Raw genomic sequence first — 16,016 nt, forward strand, 5'->3', positions numbered from 1 at the left:
TGGACTGGGCACACCTTGTTCTGGCCTATTTCAGCCACACATTTCTAGCATCCTTAAGCCAAGCTGCATTTTCAGGATCACTTAATACGGATGAGTTTTTTGCTTAATTGTTTGGACCTCTTGAGAATGCATGTTCGCTTTGTAAATTTCGGAGCACATTGGCTGACAATGGGACTTCCTAGGAATAATTACAATTTTTTTATTTGAATTGCTTCTTTGCTGCTTTTCAAGCTGCTTGCAATAGCTGAATCACAAATAGAAACGACAAAACAACAATTGCTCTACTCTAAGTAGTTTTTTCTGTGTGAACCACAACTGAGTCAAAATTTCTCACAAGGCATTGTTGCTGTTGAAAATTTCTGATTTTGTTTGTTTTTCTTTATCTCACCCCTTAAAAACAGAAGAACACAAGAACGTAAAACGAACCCTGCTGGATTCAGCCAGTGGCCCATCTAGTCCTGCATCTTCTTCTCATAACAGCCTGTCAAAAAAAGGGTCCATTTTGCAGAACTTCCTCTGGCTATTTTTGATCAATTTCGAAGTAGTCACCACTTCCTGTCCCATGCATACACGCACACTGCCCCACTCAGTGCTAGATTTGGGACATTGTGGAGGATGCAACTTTGCAGCATCAGCCAAAAAAAGGGGGGGAGGAAAAAAGGAAAGAGAAGCTGTGCTATTGCCACTGCTTAATGGCAAGCCCAGGACTGGCCCACCCATAAGGCAAACTGAGGCAACCACCTCAGGCAGCAGGACCCACCAGGCAGCAGATCCTGATTTTAGATCTTCATTCCCCACTTGCTCCTAAAGTAGATCTTCATACAGCCCTTGCAGGGAGGGTGGCTCCATTTGCGGTTTGCCTAAGGGACCAAAGCATATTGGTCTGGCCCTGGGCGAGCCCCACCCCTGCAAAAATGGAGAAATTTAGTGATTGCCTAATTTCTTTGCCAACAGATAGAGTGGGGAATTGCAACGTGCCACTTGGGCACTGCTCTAGGATGAATGGTAGCCCCCAACCCCCATTCCTAAGTTTGGAGGAAACAGAAGTAGATGTGGGGAGATGTGGGGAATCTCCACACACCCCAATGTGGCCCTCAGAATTGTGTCCAGGCCACATCATCTCCCCACATCACATCCCTCTGTGGTCCTACTCTGTAATCTGTCTGAATATTTTTATCTGGCTGGAATGTGTCCATGAATTCTGATCATGCACCTGACTTGCCTGGGTAGATCACAGAGAGGGGCATATGAGCGCAGCAAAATTTACATCTGTTGCTTCCACCACTGGAATGTGGCCTCTGGAAGGTTGACCAGAAGAGAATGTGGCCCTCAGGCTGAAAATGGTTCCCCACCTCTCCTGTTAAGGGCCGGAGGCAATTGAAGGTGCAACATCTTCTCCCTGGTGGATCCGCTGCTTTGCTTCTGCTTAATGCTTTGCTTGCATATTTGAAAACAAAGCAAAAATTACAAAGGCAGCATCAGACTCCAGTGCTCTCTCATCCAAGAGCAAGGCTGCCCCCGGAAGGGTCAGGAAATCTTCTCATGATTCATTGGGGAAGCATCAAACAACCATTTTGCACATTTGAAGTTAGATGGACCACAGACCTTTGTGCGTGCCTTTGAGAGATGCCCACAGAACTCGTCTTAAGGAGTGACAAGATGATAGAGATAGAGATATATAGTCCATCAATGAATAATGGCATGTTGTTGGTGTGGGCAACTTGTGGCCCTGCAGATGTTGTAGGATTAAAAATCCCAACACCATCCCTGACTGCTGGCCCTGCTTGCCTGGGTCTAATGAGAGTCCAACATCTGGAGTCCAACATCTGGAGGGTCACAGCTTCCTCGCCCACAATTCACTACAAAGTTTTGTGGGGTGCTTTTAACCACTTTATTTAGGGAAGGGGTTGTCATGCACTGCACGCCACAATTCCCAGCATCTCCAGGTATGACCATGGGGGCTGCTTTCTGCTGAAACCTGTCCTTCAATTGCTCAGCAGTTTTCTTCTCCTGCAAAAGAGGCATCCATTTCTCTTCCTCTTTCTATCCTCTGCCCCTAAGAATATCACTGACATTTCCTCTCTGTTTTCATGATTTCTGAATGCAATTTCTTAATTCAAAAATTGATGGAGAATGACTGCAAGAGAAAAGTGGGAGCAATTTTCGGCGGAGCAGGAGCTCCTGTCTGAAACCCTGGAGAGTTGCTACTAAGCTCAGTTGGTGGAGCACAGAACTCTTAATCTCAGAATCATCATTTCAAGCCCCCTATTGAGCATAAGATTCTTGCATTGCGCAGGGCTGGACTAGATGACTCTTGTAATCCCTTTCAACTTTACAATTCCATGGTTCTATTATTCAAATTTATATAAAGAGTATCCCTGCGTGCACGCTCACACACACACACTGTTAAGGCAGCTTCTTGTATTCATAGAAATCACAGAATTGTAGGGTTGGATTGGGAGGGATCCTGAGGATATGCAGCTGTCCCTTATGGGGATCAAACCTGCAGCCCTGGCATTATCAGCACCACAGTCTACCAAGCTGAGCTAGAGAAGACTATGTCTTGATGCACCAATGGGGAACCCTTTTAAGCCCAAGGGTGGGTTCCTTTCTGGGCAACCTTCTGGAGGCCACATGCCATTGGTGGGCAGGGCCAGAGGCAAATGTGAGCAGAATACACACACACACACACACACACACACACACACACACACACACACACTACTTTGCACTTTGTTCACACACTCACACACCCCAGCACTCATGCAAACAAGAGGCATTATCATTTATAGGATGAACCAAAGGACACTCTCAAGCACACCTTGACCACCTTGCAAGCAGGGGAAACAATTAGGGTACAAAGCAGGACAAGTGAGGGCTGAAGCCTAGGGAGAGGGCTTGTTGCCTGGGGAGAGTTCTGAGGATCAAGTAGAGAGACCTGGAAAGCCACCTTGGGTTCCTAGACCTGAGGTTCCCTCCCATGTCTTAATGAAAGGGTTGTGGGTTAGTGGTAAAGCATGCACTTTTCAAACAGAATGACCCTGCATTATGCAGGGCTGGGGACCCTTCTGAAACTCTGGGAAGCCATTGACTGTCAGTGTAGACAACTCTGGGCTAGATGGACAAAAGGATCAAGTGGGCATAATGAAGATTCTTATGTTCTTCTCTAAAGGAAAATAGGACTCTTAATAAAAAAAAAATGCTGGATTTGTGTTTTGTGTTTTTTAAAATAATTGTTGACCAGAGAGTTTGCAGATGAATGCCATGAAACCAGGAAAGGGGATGGTCTACTTCCTAATTCTCCCAGGCCACCAACTTCCCTGTTGTGGGTGGTGATGTTGCAAACGGAGTGCTCTACTCCACACCGAGTTGGCCTGCAGCTCTCTGACACCTCCAAGTTGCCTTCAGGCTGCGAGAGTCCAGCTGGAACCCAATGAGGTAAGAGTGGTCATCTCAGGGCTTCTCCACCAACAGCATTGACCCCCTGGGATGTCCTTGGAGGGCTGGGGGAGTCCCAGAAGAAAGCATTGGGCACTGGAAGGGCTAGGGAGGTCCTGACAGAGAAGGAGAAGTGGATTTAGAATTGGGAAAATGGGAGACTGGGAGAAACCAAAATGGCCAGATCCACCCAGCCCTAACAGCAGGAGTTGGGGAAATTCTTGAATGAAGATCTTGGACAGCAGCTGAAAAGACTTGAGGGGGAGAAGCTGCAGGCCTGGAATGGGTTAAACATGCCTCCCCTTCTGCTTCTGCGCTCCAAGGGTAACTCTCCTGAAGCAGTAGGATAAAATGAAAACACAGGCAGTCTGCAGAGAGTTAACAAGATCTCAAGCTCAGCCAAAGGAGAGAAGATGAGAGTGAGAAGGCCTTTCCTCCAGTTAGCCAGCCAGCCAGCCAGTCAGCCTGCCTGCCTGCCTCCTTCCATCTTTTGGGGTGCAGAGGTGCCAGCTTCTGAGTTGGATACAGTAGCTCTGTCTCTGAAAGCAGTTTGATATACAGGAGCAAACAGACGAAACTTCTTCTGCAGCATGATGGAAATAAACATCACTGTCCAGCACTTTCTTAAGATCAGGCTGACGCTGAAAACAGAAGAGCAGTCCAGGCTGGCTTTTTCCAGTCATTTGGCAACTTTATTTTGGATTCCATGAGAGGGAGGAAAAGGAGGAGGAGGAGGGGAGGGAGGGAGGGAGGGAGGGAGGGAGGGAGGGAGAGAGAGAAGCTCCTTCCACTAGCCTGCTTTGACCCATTTTTCCCCCCTGTAATTGTTTCTGTTGAAAATACAAGGTACAATAGATAATTAATTGGTATGATGAACAAGCTGCTTACATCTTTTGCTGAGTGGCTGGGTAAGGCAGGAGTGGAGAGACTTTTTCAGTCCATGGGCCACATTCTCTCAATGACAGGTTTCTGGGGCCTGCACACCAGTGATGGGTGTAGTCACACATGCATACCATCCTCCATCCAGGAAAGCAAGAGGCATTATCACACTTCGATGATATATTCAGCCAGGTAAAGCCAACAGAGCAGGCTGCAGAGCACAGCCAGGGAAGGATGTGGCCTGAGAGGGATGCATGCCTTGGGCAGAGTATTAAGGGCCAGATAGAACTGCTTGAATGGCCACATTCACCCACCTTCCTCCTGCCTAAACCTGATGTTCACTGTCCCCTGGGTGAGGTCTGCTGGAGATAACAGGGACAGTGTTTTCTTTTTATGAAACTTTTAAGGGTGTTGCACTGCCAAGGGACCACTTCTTTCCTTCTTATCCAGCCTGGTGAGGCATCTGTGACCCTAAGCCTTGCCTCCTGCTGCTTCCTTTGCTTGTCTCTGCAGAACAAAGATGGACACGGGGAGGTTCTTCAGCTGGGGGTGCCTCCTCCTTTTCTTGATACTGATGGAATCGTCTACAGGAGCTGATCCTCCACACTTCTGCTATGGAGCACCAGGACTTCCTGGTGTGCCTGGCCCTCCAGGAAAGGATGGCAGAGATGGGCTGAAAGGATCTAAGGGAGAGCCAGGTAAGCATCTTCTTCCTTCTCCTCCCCATCCTCCTCCTCTTTCTCCTCCTCCCATGGTCTATGGGCCTAATTAAGGCAAGCCAGGGTTCTTGATTTGGACCATGAGGTCCTTTTCTCTAAAACACTTTCACCGGCCCCACACCCTGAGTCATGTATATTGGCAGGTGTTTGGAAGGTAAAGACTCTGCTGAGAAGAAATAATCAGGAGCTAATGTGTACTCCTGGTTGTTCCTTGGCAAGCGTTGCTTGCTGACAGTCGATCAGCTGATCGGTGCTGACAACAAGTCGTGCAGAGTTTTGATTCAAATTGCACCTGCAAAGAAACTTATTTTCCTTTGCAGGCAGCTTTGCCAGTCTGTAGAGGGGAAGAAACATCCATTTGCAGGGATGATTTGACTCCAAGTCACAACTGCAAAAGGACAAAGCAGGGCTCACTGTCAGTGTGCAATCAGCTGATTGGCACTGACAGCAAGGCTCTTTTTTCTCCTCTTGCAAGTGTGACAACCAGAAGTTGACACTAGACTTTATAACGTTGTCAGGCTGGATCTAGCTCCCCACCCTATTCCATGGGACTGCCATAGAGAGGAGAAATAGCTATTTAAGACAACATTCAATCACCTTAACTTCAAGTCAAGATGGGAGAGGGAGAGGATATTGCCCATAAGAGGGTGACATGGCAAGCTCCCTGGAGTACCAACTTCTGTAACAGTACACCTAGTGAGCCAGTGAGAGCCAGTGTGGTGTAGTGGTTAGAGTGTTGGATTAGAACCAGGAGACCAGGGTTCAAATCCTCACTTGGCCAAGAATCTCACTGGGTGTGATTTGGGCCTCTCAGCCTAACCCACCTCACAGAGTTGTTGTGGGGATTAAATGAGGAACAGGGACCCTTGGGGGGAAAGGTGGGATATAAATGCAATTAAAAATAATAATAGCCCTCCACAAGGAATAGGCAGCCCATGATCAGATCAAGCAGCCCATGTGTCTCCCTTTTATCTTCACTAGTTGGAACATCCCTGGGTAGTTCTCCAGCTAGGGAGCTTCGAAAGCACATTTTGCTCCATAAGAAGCTGAGTGTGTATGGCAGCCCCAGATTTGGCACAGACAGGAAGCAGTGTGGTGGAAGGGATGGTTGTGTCCTTCATCCCCATCCTCCTGATTCATCCTTTCTTTCCTTTCTCCAATCACGACCTTCACTCCTTTGGTCCTCTGCAGGCCCACCAGCCATTCCTGGAAGTCGAGGTCCCAAGGGAGAGGAAGGAGAACCTGGAGCTCCTGGTCATGTGGGGAAGAATGGGCCTCGAGGCGCTGCTGGACCTCCAGGGGAGCCCGGCCCCAAGGGGGACAGGGGTGAACCAGGGGAGCCGGGCGGCTACAAGCGGAACCACCAGTCAGCCTTCACGGTGATGCGTCAGACGGCCCAGTACCCTGCCAAGAACGCCCCCGTCGTCTTCAACAGGGCCATCACCAACATTAACCAGGACTATGACCTCAACAATGGCAAGTTCACATGTCGTATCCCCGGCCTCTACTACTTCACCTACCACACGTCCCAGACGGCCAACCTCTGCGTCAACATGTACCTGAACCGGGACAAGGTGGCCAGCTTCTGTGACCACATGTCCAATGACAAGCAAGTCAGCTCGGGCGGCATCCTGCTTCAGATGAAGCAGGGGCACCAGGTGTGGCTGGCAGTCAATGACTACAATGGCATGGTGGGCATTGGGGGATCTGATAGTGTCTTCTCAGGCTTCCTTCTCTTCCCAGACTAGATTCTTGGTGGAGCAGATGAGCACAGCTTTCCTTCCATGCCTTCAAGCTTGGGATGGACACTTTTTTTTTGTTTGTTTCTCATTTTTCCAGTCTTAAATTCGGCATGGGGAGGGGATGTGCTTAACCCTTTCTGGGGCAGCAGCTTTCCCCACACCCAAATCATTTGAGTGCTTAACCCTTTCCAGGTCTTCCACTTCTCTCCAGAATGTTTATCTGATAGCTTCCCCACCAGAAGCTACAACACATTGTAGAGGGACTAGGTGGGATATTTTCCAACTCTGCAATGCTATGAGTCTTCCCCAAGCTTTGAGGTGCAGCTACTTTTATCATTCTTATTCTTCATCCTTGTTCCACCATGTCTTAGCTGTTGTGAAAGAAAGAAAAACATGCTCAATAAAGCAACTCTTTTTTTGGCTTCATATTTATGAATGTGTGAATTTTTAAAACACTCTAAAACAGCAGGATGCAAAAGGGATCTAAAAGGTTTGTGTCCGCTTTGGAAACAAAGGCTTATTAATTCAAAACAGGTCTCTATTATCTTCTGGCTGCTTTCCCCAAAGACTCAAAGCATGCCACTGAAATAAAAAGAAATGAAAATAAAAATGAGAAATCAGCCACAACCAAATCACAGCTTTGCCTTTTCAGTTTGGGAGTTTCCAGAGGGAGTTAACACTGAACACAATGGGGCTTCCTTCTAAATTGATAGGATTGTACTACTGGAAAAGTACCTTTCTAGTGTCCCCTAGGTCAAATATTGGTTTATTTATTGCATTTGTGTCACACCTTTTTCTCCAAGGAGCTCAGGGTAGTGCACAAAGCTCTCCCACACTCCTAATTTAATCCCCACAACAACCCTGTGAGGTAGGTTAAGCTGAGAGGTAGCAACTGGCCCAATTTCTCTCCATGAGCTTCATGGCCAAGTGAAGGATTTGAACTCTGGCCTTCCAGCTCCTAGTCTGACACTCTAAACCTGACACCACACTAGAATTTGGAGACACCTCTCCAAAAAATGTTGTTAAGAGAAAAGGTTTGAACAAGCCTTCCCCAACCTGACAGCCTGCAGATGCTTTTGGACTGTGACTCCCATCATCCCTGAGCACTGAGCCATGCCGGCTGGGGCTGATGGGAGTTTGGACCCGAAAGCAGCTGGAGGGCCACCGGTTGGCTGTCACTGGTTTGAACCTGCTGCAAGTGTGATGCAGCTCTGATCTAGTTTGTGCTGCTAAGTGTCCTGGCATTCCAAAGTGGAAGGGAAGCACGCTTTGGACTCTGCCAACAGCTAAAGGTGGAAGAGCCACTATGAGGTTGCATCTCCTGCCTCTTAGTAAGAGCACCATGCCAAGGAGAAGACCAGTCTGGCCCTATCTATCAACCAGAGAAGGAGCAACTGCAGGGATCTTCCTTCCTGAGAGCCAGTGTGGTGTAGTGGTTAAGAGCGGTAGTCTCGTAATCTGGGGAACCGGGTTCGTGTCTCCGCTCCTCCACATACAGCTGCTGGGTGACCTTGGGCCAGTCACACTTCTTTGAAGTCTCTCAGCCTCACTCACCTCACAGAGTGTTTGTTGTGGGGGAGGAAGGGAAAGGAGATTGTTAGCCGCTTTGAGACTCCTGAAGGGGAGTGAAAGGCGGGATATCAAGTCCAAACCCTTCTTCTTCTTCTTCCACCACCACCCTGTCCAGAATGAGAACTTTGCTCTAAGTGTCAATTGCACTTCAGAGCTGAAGCAAAGCCCACTGTGATCCCATCCGCTGGCTAAGAGGAAAAGGGGCTAGTGGGCTGTGTAGGTTTGGGAGTTGGGTATATTTAGAATGGAGAAGAGAAGACTGAGAGGTGGCTCGATGGTGATCTTCAAGTATCTGAAGGGCTGTCCCATGGAAGGTGGAGCCAGCTTGTTTTCTGCTGCTCCAGAGGGTAGGACCAATGGATTTAAGTTACAAGAAAGGAGATTCCAACTAAACACTAAGGAGAACTTTCTGACAAAGCTATTTGTCAGTAGAATAATGGTGGATGGTGGGCTCTCCTCTGGAGGTTTTTAAACAGACATTGGATGGTTATCTGTCAGGGGTTCTTTAGCTGTGATTCCTTCATTGCAGGCTGTTGGACTAGGTGGTCCTTGGACTAGACGGTTCCAACTCTACAATTCTAGGATTTTACCCCTTCAAACCACACTGCCTCATTTTTCATCATCAGAACAGTTAGCACATAGGAACAGAGGAAGCTGCTTTATAGAGTCAGACCCTTAGTCCATCAAGCTTAGGTCAGATTCATGCTAAACATTAGGAAGAACTTTCTGGTGGCAAGAGCTGTTTAACAGTGAAAGGTGGTAGACTCTCCTTCTGTTTTTTTAAACAGAGTTTGGGTGACCATCTGTTTGGGATCCTTTAGCTGTGACTTCTGCAGAAGCCCATTCAGGTCATAACAGAACAACAGTATACACATAGCTTTATTTTATTTTATTTTAGTTATATATCGCCCTATGCCCGGGGATTTCAGGGCGGTTCGCAGAACAAAATCAAGATATAAAACCACAAAATACACAATAATAATAAAAACAACAACCCCATAGCTCCGCTCCACACAAAAAACACATTTTAAAAGGGCATAGGATGTAAATCAGATCAACCAAAGGCCTGGTTAAAAAGGAACAAGGTTGTACAATGAAGGCTCCAGGAGAACTTCCCTGGGGAAGCATCCCACAGGCAGGGAGCCACTTCCGAGAAGGCCCATTCTCATGTTGCCGCCCTCCAGACCTCTCGAGGAGGAACCACACAAAGAAGAGCCTCAGAAGGTGATCTCAGGGACTGGATAGGTTCATATGGAAAGAGGCAGTCCTTGAGGTACTGCAGTCCTGAACCATTTAAGGTTTTATAGGTCAAAACCAGCACTTTGAATTGGGCCCAGAAACTAAATAAATAGCTTTAGGGTGGTTTTCAATAAACAAATAAAGAAAATACAAAAGCAATTTCCCAGGCCTTTACAATACATTTGGCAACCTAACAATACTATGTTTATGGTACAACCCTATACACGTCTACTTAGAAGGAGGGAGAGGTGAGTCTATTTTGGTTTTGTTCCTCTCTTCCCCAATAAATGCCGTTCTCCACATTTACACATCAGCTTTCAATCCTTTCTTCTTTTCTTTTCTTTAAAAAAAGTCCTCGTAAGAATTCACCAGCATTTTAGAGCGAATTTCTCCTGATATCTGATGGGTTCCCACATGGAAGGTGGAGCAAGCATGTTTTCTGCTGCTCCAGAGGGTATGACCCAAACTGCTGGAGGTTTTTAAGCAGAAGTTGGATGGTCACCTGTCGGGGATTATTTACCTGTGGTTCCTGTATTGGGTTAGATGTTCCTGGGGGCCCTTTCCATTCTACAATTCTATAATTCTACCTTGGGACTTGAGAACACCCAGTGAAGCCAAATGTTGGCTCATTCAGGTAAGACAAAAGAATGTTCACACAGGGAGGGTGTGGTCTCCCACAAGAGGCAGTGATGGTCTCTAACTTGGATTAGTGGATAAAAACTCAGTTAAGAGGTACATAAAGTATTGGAGCCTCAGCTCCAATACTTTGGCCATGTCATGAGAAGAGAAGACTCCCTGGAAAAGACCCTGATGTTGCGAAAGATGGAGGGCACAAGGAGAAGGGGATGACAGAGGATGAGATGGTTGGACAGTGTTCTGGAAGCTACCAGCATGAGTTTGACCAAACTGCGGGAGGCAGTGGAAGACAGGAGTGCCTGGCGTGCTCTGGTCCATGGGGTCACGAAGAGTCGGACATGACTAAATGACTAAACAACAACAAAGTGACTATGTTACCCCTCCACTGTCAGAAGCAGTAGGCCTCTGAGTACCCGTTGTTGGGAATCACTGGTGGGGAGAGTTGCTGTTGCACTCAGGTCCTATTTGCTGTCTTTCCATTGAGGCATCTGGTTGGCCACTCTGAGCAGGTTAGTGTACAAGTTGGGCCTTTGGCCAAATCCAGCATGACTCTCCTTACGTTCTCATGGCTGAAAAGAGTGCTGACACCCACAGAGCATCCTCAAGCCCAGAAGCACCAGCTGTGCCCTTGTGGGTTTCCGCCAAACCGCAAGCCATTGGGAAAATGCCTTTGCTCGGAAAACGCCTGACCAGGCAAGGGCAGGTTCCCCATATTTCTTGCGCAGCTTGCACAAAAGGCCCCCAGAAATAGCACCGCACTTCCCCGTGCTGTGTGGATGTGAAAGTACTGGTGTGTTTGTGGAAGGAGGGAGAAGGAGGGGAGCCAAATGGAAAAAAGGGAAGCAAACTCCAATTTCCCTTCTGTTGCAAACCCTGGGAGATAGGAGGGAGGCAGACACCACATATCTCATGGGGGGAGGTGTTTCTTCCTGTCTCTGCTGTGTGAGCATCCTCAGTGTGGGCCTGGAGTGTGGCGAGTCTTGTTGTCCAGAGATTCTTTGAGACACTGCAAGGTAAGAGAAAGGCATTCATTGAATTATTTCCCCTTGCATTCAAGACTAGCCTTTGGAGGGGTGAGAAATTGATGGCTGCTGGCCAGAACATCTCCAGAGGAAGATCCAAAGAGGGCACTGGTAGATAGGAAGCTGTCTTGCCCCAAGTCAGACCACTAGTCCATCTAGCTCAGTATTGCCTACACTGATTGGCAGCATCTCTCCAGGATTTCAGACCAGGGATCTCTCCCAGCACTACCTGGCAATGCAGGAGATTGAACCCAGGACCTTCTGCATGCAAAGCAGGTTCTCTACCACCGATGACTACAACACTAAAGCACACGGAGCAGCACCATGCTAGAATCTCTCTCGCTGTGTTGTTCATACAGGAAAAGGGTTCCAATAAGGCATGGCTTTCTAAAACAGAAAGGCCAGCACTCTGAATTTAGCCCCAAAGCAAATTGGCAACCAGAAGTATTCTCTCGGTGATGGACTGATATGGTTCAAAAGGGTAGCACCAGTTTAGAAAGGAGAAAGCTAGTTCGGCAGAAGACAGATAGCTTGTGTGAGGATCCATGCTTCATTTCATCCAGCAGCATCAATAACCCTTGGGATGTCACTGCTGTGGTCAAGGAAAGGGGATGAGACTCTAGAGAGGCTTATTTTGCAAAGCTGGGTTGACACCAGGGAATTGATGTGCCTGGGAAGAGATTTCCTCTACAGACAATGCCACCTCCTAAATAATAGGAACACAGGAAGCTGCCTTAGACTGAGTCAGGGAGCATTAGTCCATCAAGCCCATTAGTGTTCACACCGACTGGAAGCCACTCTCTAGGGTTTCAGGCACATGGCATTCCCAGCCCTTCCCGAAAATGCCAAGGATTGAACCTGGGACCTTCTGCATGCAAGGCAGATGCTCTGCCACCAAGCTGCAGCTTTTCCAAGTCAGAGTACTGAGCTAGTTGGAGGAAGCACACCTGTAGACCCTTGAAGAGCCCCTATTTTCCAGGAACAGCCCTGGATTTACAGAAGCTGTCCCCATTTCTGATTTGATCCCAGAATGTGCCACTTTTTCTTATAACGTCCCTATTTTCATCTGAGAAATGCTGGAGGGTACGTGAGGGTGTTCTTCTTGATGTTAAGTTGGAATCTCCTTCCTTGTCATTTGAAACCATTGGTTCAGCCCCTACCCCCTGGAGCCACAGAAAACAAGCTTGGTCCATCTTCAGTGTGTCAGAGATATTTGAAGGTGACTATTAGATCTCCTCTCATTCTCCTCTTTTCCAGGCTAACCCTAAGACCCCTAAGATTCCTTTTCACACCATCAAGGCAGGTGTCCCCCATCCTATATTTGTGCATCTTCTTGCTTTTGTGCGTTGCTGGTCTCCCAGCTGGGTGCTCCTGCTTTCTCCCTTTACCTTTCCAGGATGCTGAGTCCCAAGAGGTTGGCATGGGCAATGCTGATGTGCCTGAATGCAGCCTGGCTGGTTGGTGCTGACACTTGCCGGGGGCCCCAGCTCATCCCAGGAATTCCAGGCATGCCAGGTGCCCCAGGCCCTGATGGCAATGATGGAGTGCCAGGGAGTAAGGGTGAACGAGGTAAGGGGGCATTCACTTGGCGGGGGGCATGGTTTCTTTCTCACTATGGTTCTCGTCCACAGTGCAACGTGAGCATCTGAGCTGGAAATCTGTCCCAACCTATCAGGGAGCCAATCTATTGCATGATGGGGAGGCAGGGAAGCAGCAAGTATGGTGGTGGGGAGACGGCAGGGAGTTTTGAGGAGAGGGCCTTAGTAATAACCCTCTGTTGTGAAGGGCATGCTGATGGTGATTTCCCAGGACATGAGCCACATTCTCTCAACATCACAGGAGCAGCTTGAGATAGAAAGAGAGAGTTATATCCAACCAAATCCTACTCAGAGACAGAGCAGACCCCATTGCAATTAAGAAACCTATGTGAGCCATGCACATTGATTTCAATTGGTTTACCCTGAGTAGGGTTAACATTGGCTAAAATTATTTTTTAAGAGCTCTCAGCTCAGCTCTAATTTATCAATTGGTGGGGTTGGGAGTTCCGCATACAAACCGTTCCCTTATTTATGATACCCCCCCCTTTCCTGCAAGGAGGCCAAGGCAGTGTGTACAATTTTCTCCTTCCCCATCTTATCCTCACAAAAAACCCACAATGCCAGTCAGGCTGAGGGTGCCCTGCGACAGGCCCAAGGTCACCCAGCGAGCTTCATGGCTGAGTGAGGATTCCAATGCTGGGCCAGACCTGACCAAGTTGATAACACAGGTTTCTCCACACACACCACACCTCTTATTGGGATTGTGAATATTGTGCACCTGGAAGCCGCTGGATGAATGAAAACTGGCTCTTGTGTTGGAAAAAAAAATCCAGTCCAAAAATATGGTTCAAAAACTTTTCTTTCCCAAACAATTTAAAATGATAGAAGTTACATTCATAATTTCTTATACTGATCCCAGCAAAGGGCATAATGCCATTGATTACAAATATCTTGAATTTTGAGCTTAAAATCAAAGGTCCATCTCTTCTCCATTGCAGCCTCCATTAGCCTCAGGCTGTTTGTGGGAGACAGAGATTCACATGTCCATTCTCTTCACTAGCTTGGAACAAAGAGAGCACTCCACCCAAGACAGATGCCTACAGATTAGCATACGCATAGACCTGTAATACTCTCCCTTTCCTGTGACTTTAAGCACAAAAATACAGTTCCATGTTACAACTCCATTAATGATTAACCTGTCGGACTCTTCTCCAGCTTCAATGTAAATTTCTAGCCATGCTTCACAGTGCTATAGAGGCACATTATAGATTTGTCTTCCAATTCAACATACATTAAACAGTTCTACTTAACACCTCTGCCTTCCTCTTTCCTACTTCTCATAGGTCCTCCTGGGGGTGTTGAAGCAAACAGAGATTCTGGAGAACCAGGGGAGCCAGGAGAGCCTGGTTACCCTGGCAAAGTTGGGCCCAGAGGACCAGCAGGGTTCAAAGGCCCCCCAGGATCTCCTGGCCCGCAAGGAGCCAAAGGAGAATCTGGTGACTACAAGACCTCGCTCAAATCTGCCTTCTCGGCCTCCCGGGGAATCTCCATGCTGCCGCGGCGTGCGCAACCCATCCGCTTCGACCGTGTCCACACCAACGTCAATGGCCACTACGAGAGCCGCTATGGGCGTTTTGTCTCCAACATCACCGGGATTTACTACTTCACCTACCACGTAACCTCCCGGGGCAACCTGTGTGTCCAGATCAAGAAAGGGCAAGGCAGCCGGGGTGAGAGGGTCGTAGTCTTCTGTGACTACGTCTACAATGCCTTCCAGGTCACCACGGGCGGTGTGGTTCTCCACGTGCAAAGGGGCGAGTCGGTCTGGTTAGAGCCTACAGAGAAGAACTCGCTCATTGGGGGCACGGAAGGGGCAGACAGCATCTTCTCCGGGTTCTTACTCTTCCCCATTTAGCTAGAGGAACCTGGGGACCTGCTTTCCTGCTTGCTCTCTCCACCAGACTCCACCCTCTGCTGCAGGTCTGGTCTTCGGAAACAGCTGGCCAGGGATGGAGCACAAGGTATGGGAACTGCAATGCCCTTGCCTCTCTGAAATGGTGCAGCCTTAATGGGTGATCATTGATAGGTTCTTTCAATAACCACTCGACCTTTTTCAAACCCCCTCCTCCCCCAAAAAACTCCATCACAAGAAGTCTCTGCGGTAACTTTGTAAACAAATAAACAATCACTTGTACTTTGGTTTGGAGAGTTATTGTCGATTGCATCAGGAAGGATGAGAGGCATCGCTTTGTTGGTCACCACGAGGTGGCAGCAGATACCTAGGGATAGCTGACCCCACTTGCTGTCTAGCAAGCCTTGGCCAGGAAGAAAGTTTCCAAGAAAAGGAATTTATATACTCTAGATCCTGACATAAACAGTACTATGGCTGGGGTGGGGGAAGCCTTTATTTCTTTTAGAGCTGTCACAAAACCCACTCCTCCCCCCTCCCAAAACCCCCCTGATCCCCCTCATTTTCAGTTAGTGAATTTCGTGGGAAGCACATTTTTGCAGTTCCTTTCTCTGAAAGGTCTGAATGTGATGTTATTCTGGATAAGGACGTCTGCAAAGTTCAATCAAGAGGGGCTTGGAAACCAACTTTCAGAGGTTCATTAAAATTGACCTCAGAACCAAGGGAAGCTTAAAAAAGTAACTAAGATCACCTCTGGCTTTGGTAATGATTGGCACCAAAGGAGTTACTACCGCTGGCCCAGCACACAAACTCTGTCTCCAAAGCTCCTGACCCAAACACACTCCTCTTCAGGGAAGAACTGTACCTCAGTGGTAGAACATCTACTTTGCATGCAGAAGGTTTGAACTTTGATCCCCAGCATCTCCAGCTGGAGAGAGAACTGTGCCTAAAATCTCAGAGAACTGCTGCCGGTCAGCGTAGATAGTACTGAACTAGATGAATCAAAGGTGTCACTCCATATAATGCAGCTTCACATTTTTCTATTCTCCCTTTCCTTCTAGTTCAGGGGTGGGCAATGTCTGGTTTGTTGGACAAACCTGCACACACACACACACAGGTTCTACAATTTGGCTTACAAGGCCATTTCTCTCAAACCACACCCACCGATCCCATACCTGATGCCATATTATCTATTTGTTTATTTGTTTATTTATTGCATTGCTTGGCCAACTTTTTTCTCCAAGGAGCTCAAAGCAGTGTGCATGGTTTTTTAAAATGCAAGCCCCATTGAATTCAGTAGAACTTCCTTCCTAGTAAAAATG

At 47.8% G+C, this 16,016-nt stretch overlaps 2 protein-coding genes across 2 annotated transcripts; both read left to right on the top strand.

The window, feature by feature from the left end:
• Positions 1–3,278: 3,278 nt before the first annotated feature.
• Positions 3,279–7,204, top strand: C1QC (complement C1q C chain). Its single transcript, XM_083628972.1, has 3 exons — positions 3,279–3,438; positions 4,831–5,015; positions 6,228–7,204. Exons 1-3 carry the CDS (start codon positions 3,434–3,436, stop codon positions 6,782–6,784), a joined length of 747 nt encoding a protein of 248 aa, XP_083485098.1. The 5' UTR covers positions 3,279–3,433; the 3' UTR covers positions 6,785–7,204.
• A 3,874-nt stretch (positions 7,205–11,078) lies between these two features.
• Positions 11,079–14,984, top strand: C1QB (complement C1q B chain). Its single transcript, XM_083628989.1, has 3 exons — positions 11,079–11,238; positions 12,644–12,816; positions 14,129–14,984. The coding sequence occupies exons 2-3, from the start codon at positions 12,645–12,647 to the stop codon at positions 14,698–14,700; spliced, it is 744 nt and encodes a 247-aa protein (XP_083485115.1). The 5' UTR covers positions 11,079–11,238; position 12,644; the 3' UTR covers positions 14,701–14,984.
• Positions 14,985–16,016: the final 1,032 nt, after the last annotated feature.

This window comes from Podarcis filfolensis (genome assembly GCF_964270895.1).
Source record: "Podarcis filfolensis genome assembly, chromosome: 8".
Taxonomy (NCBI): Eukaryota; Metazoa; Chordata; class Lepidosauria; order Squamata; family Lacertidae; genus Podarcis; species Podarcis filfolensis.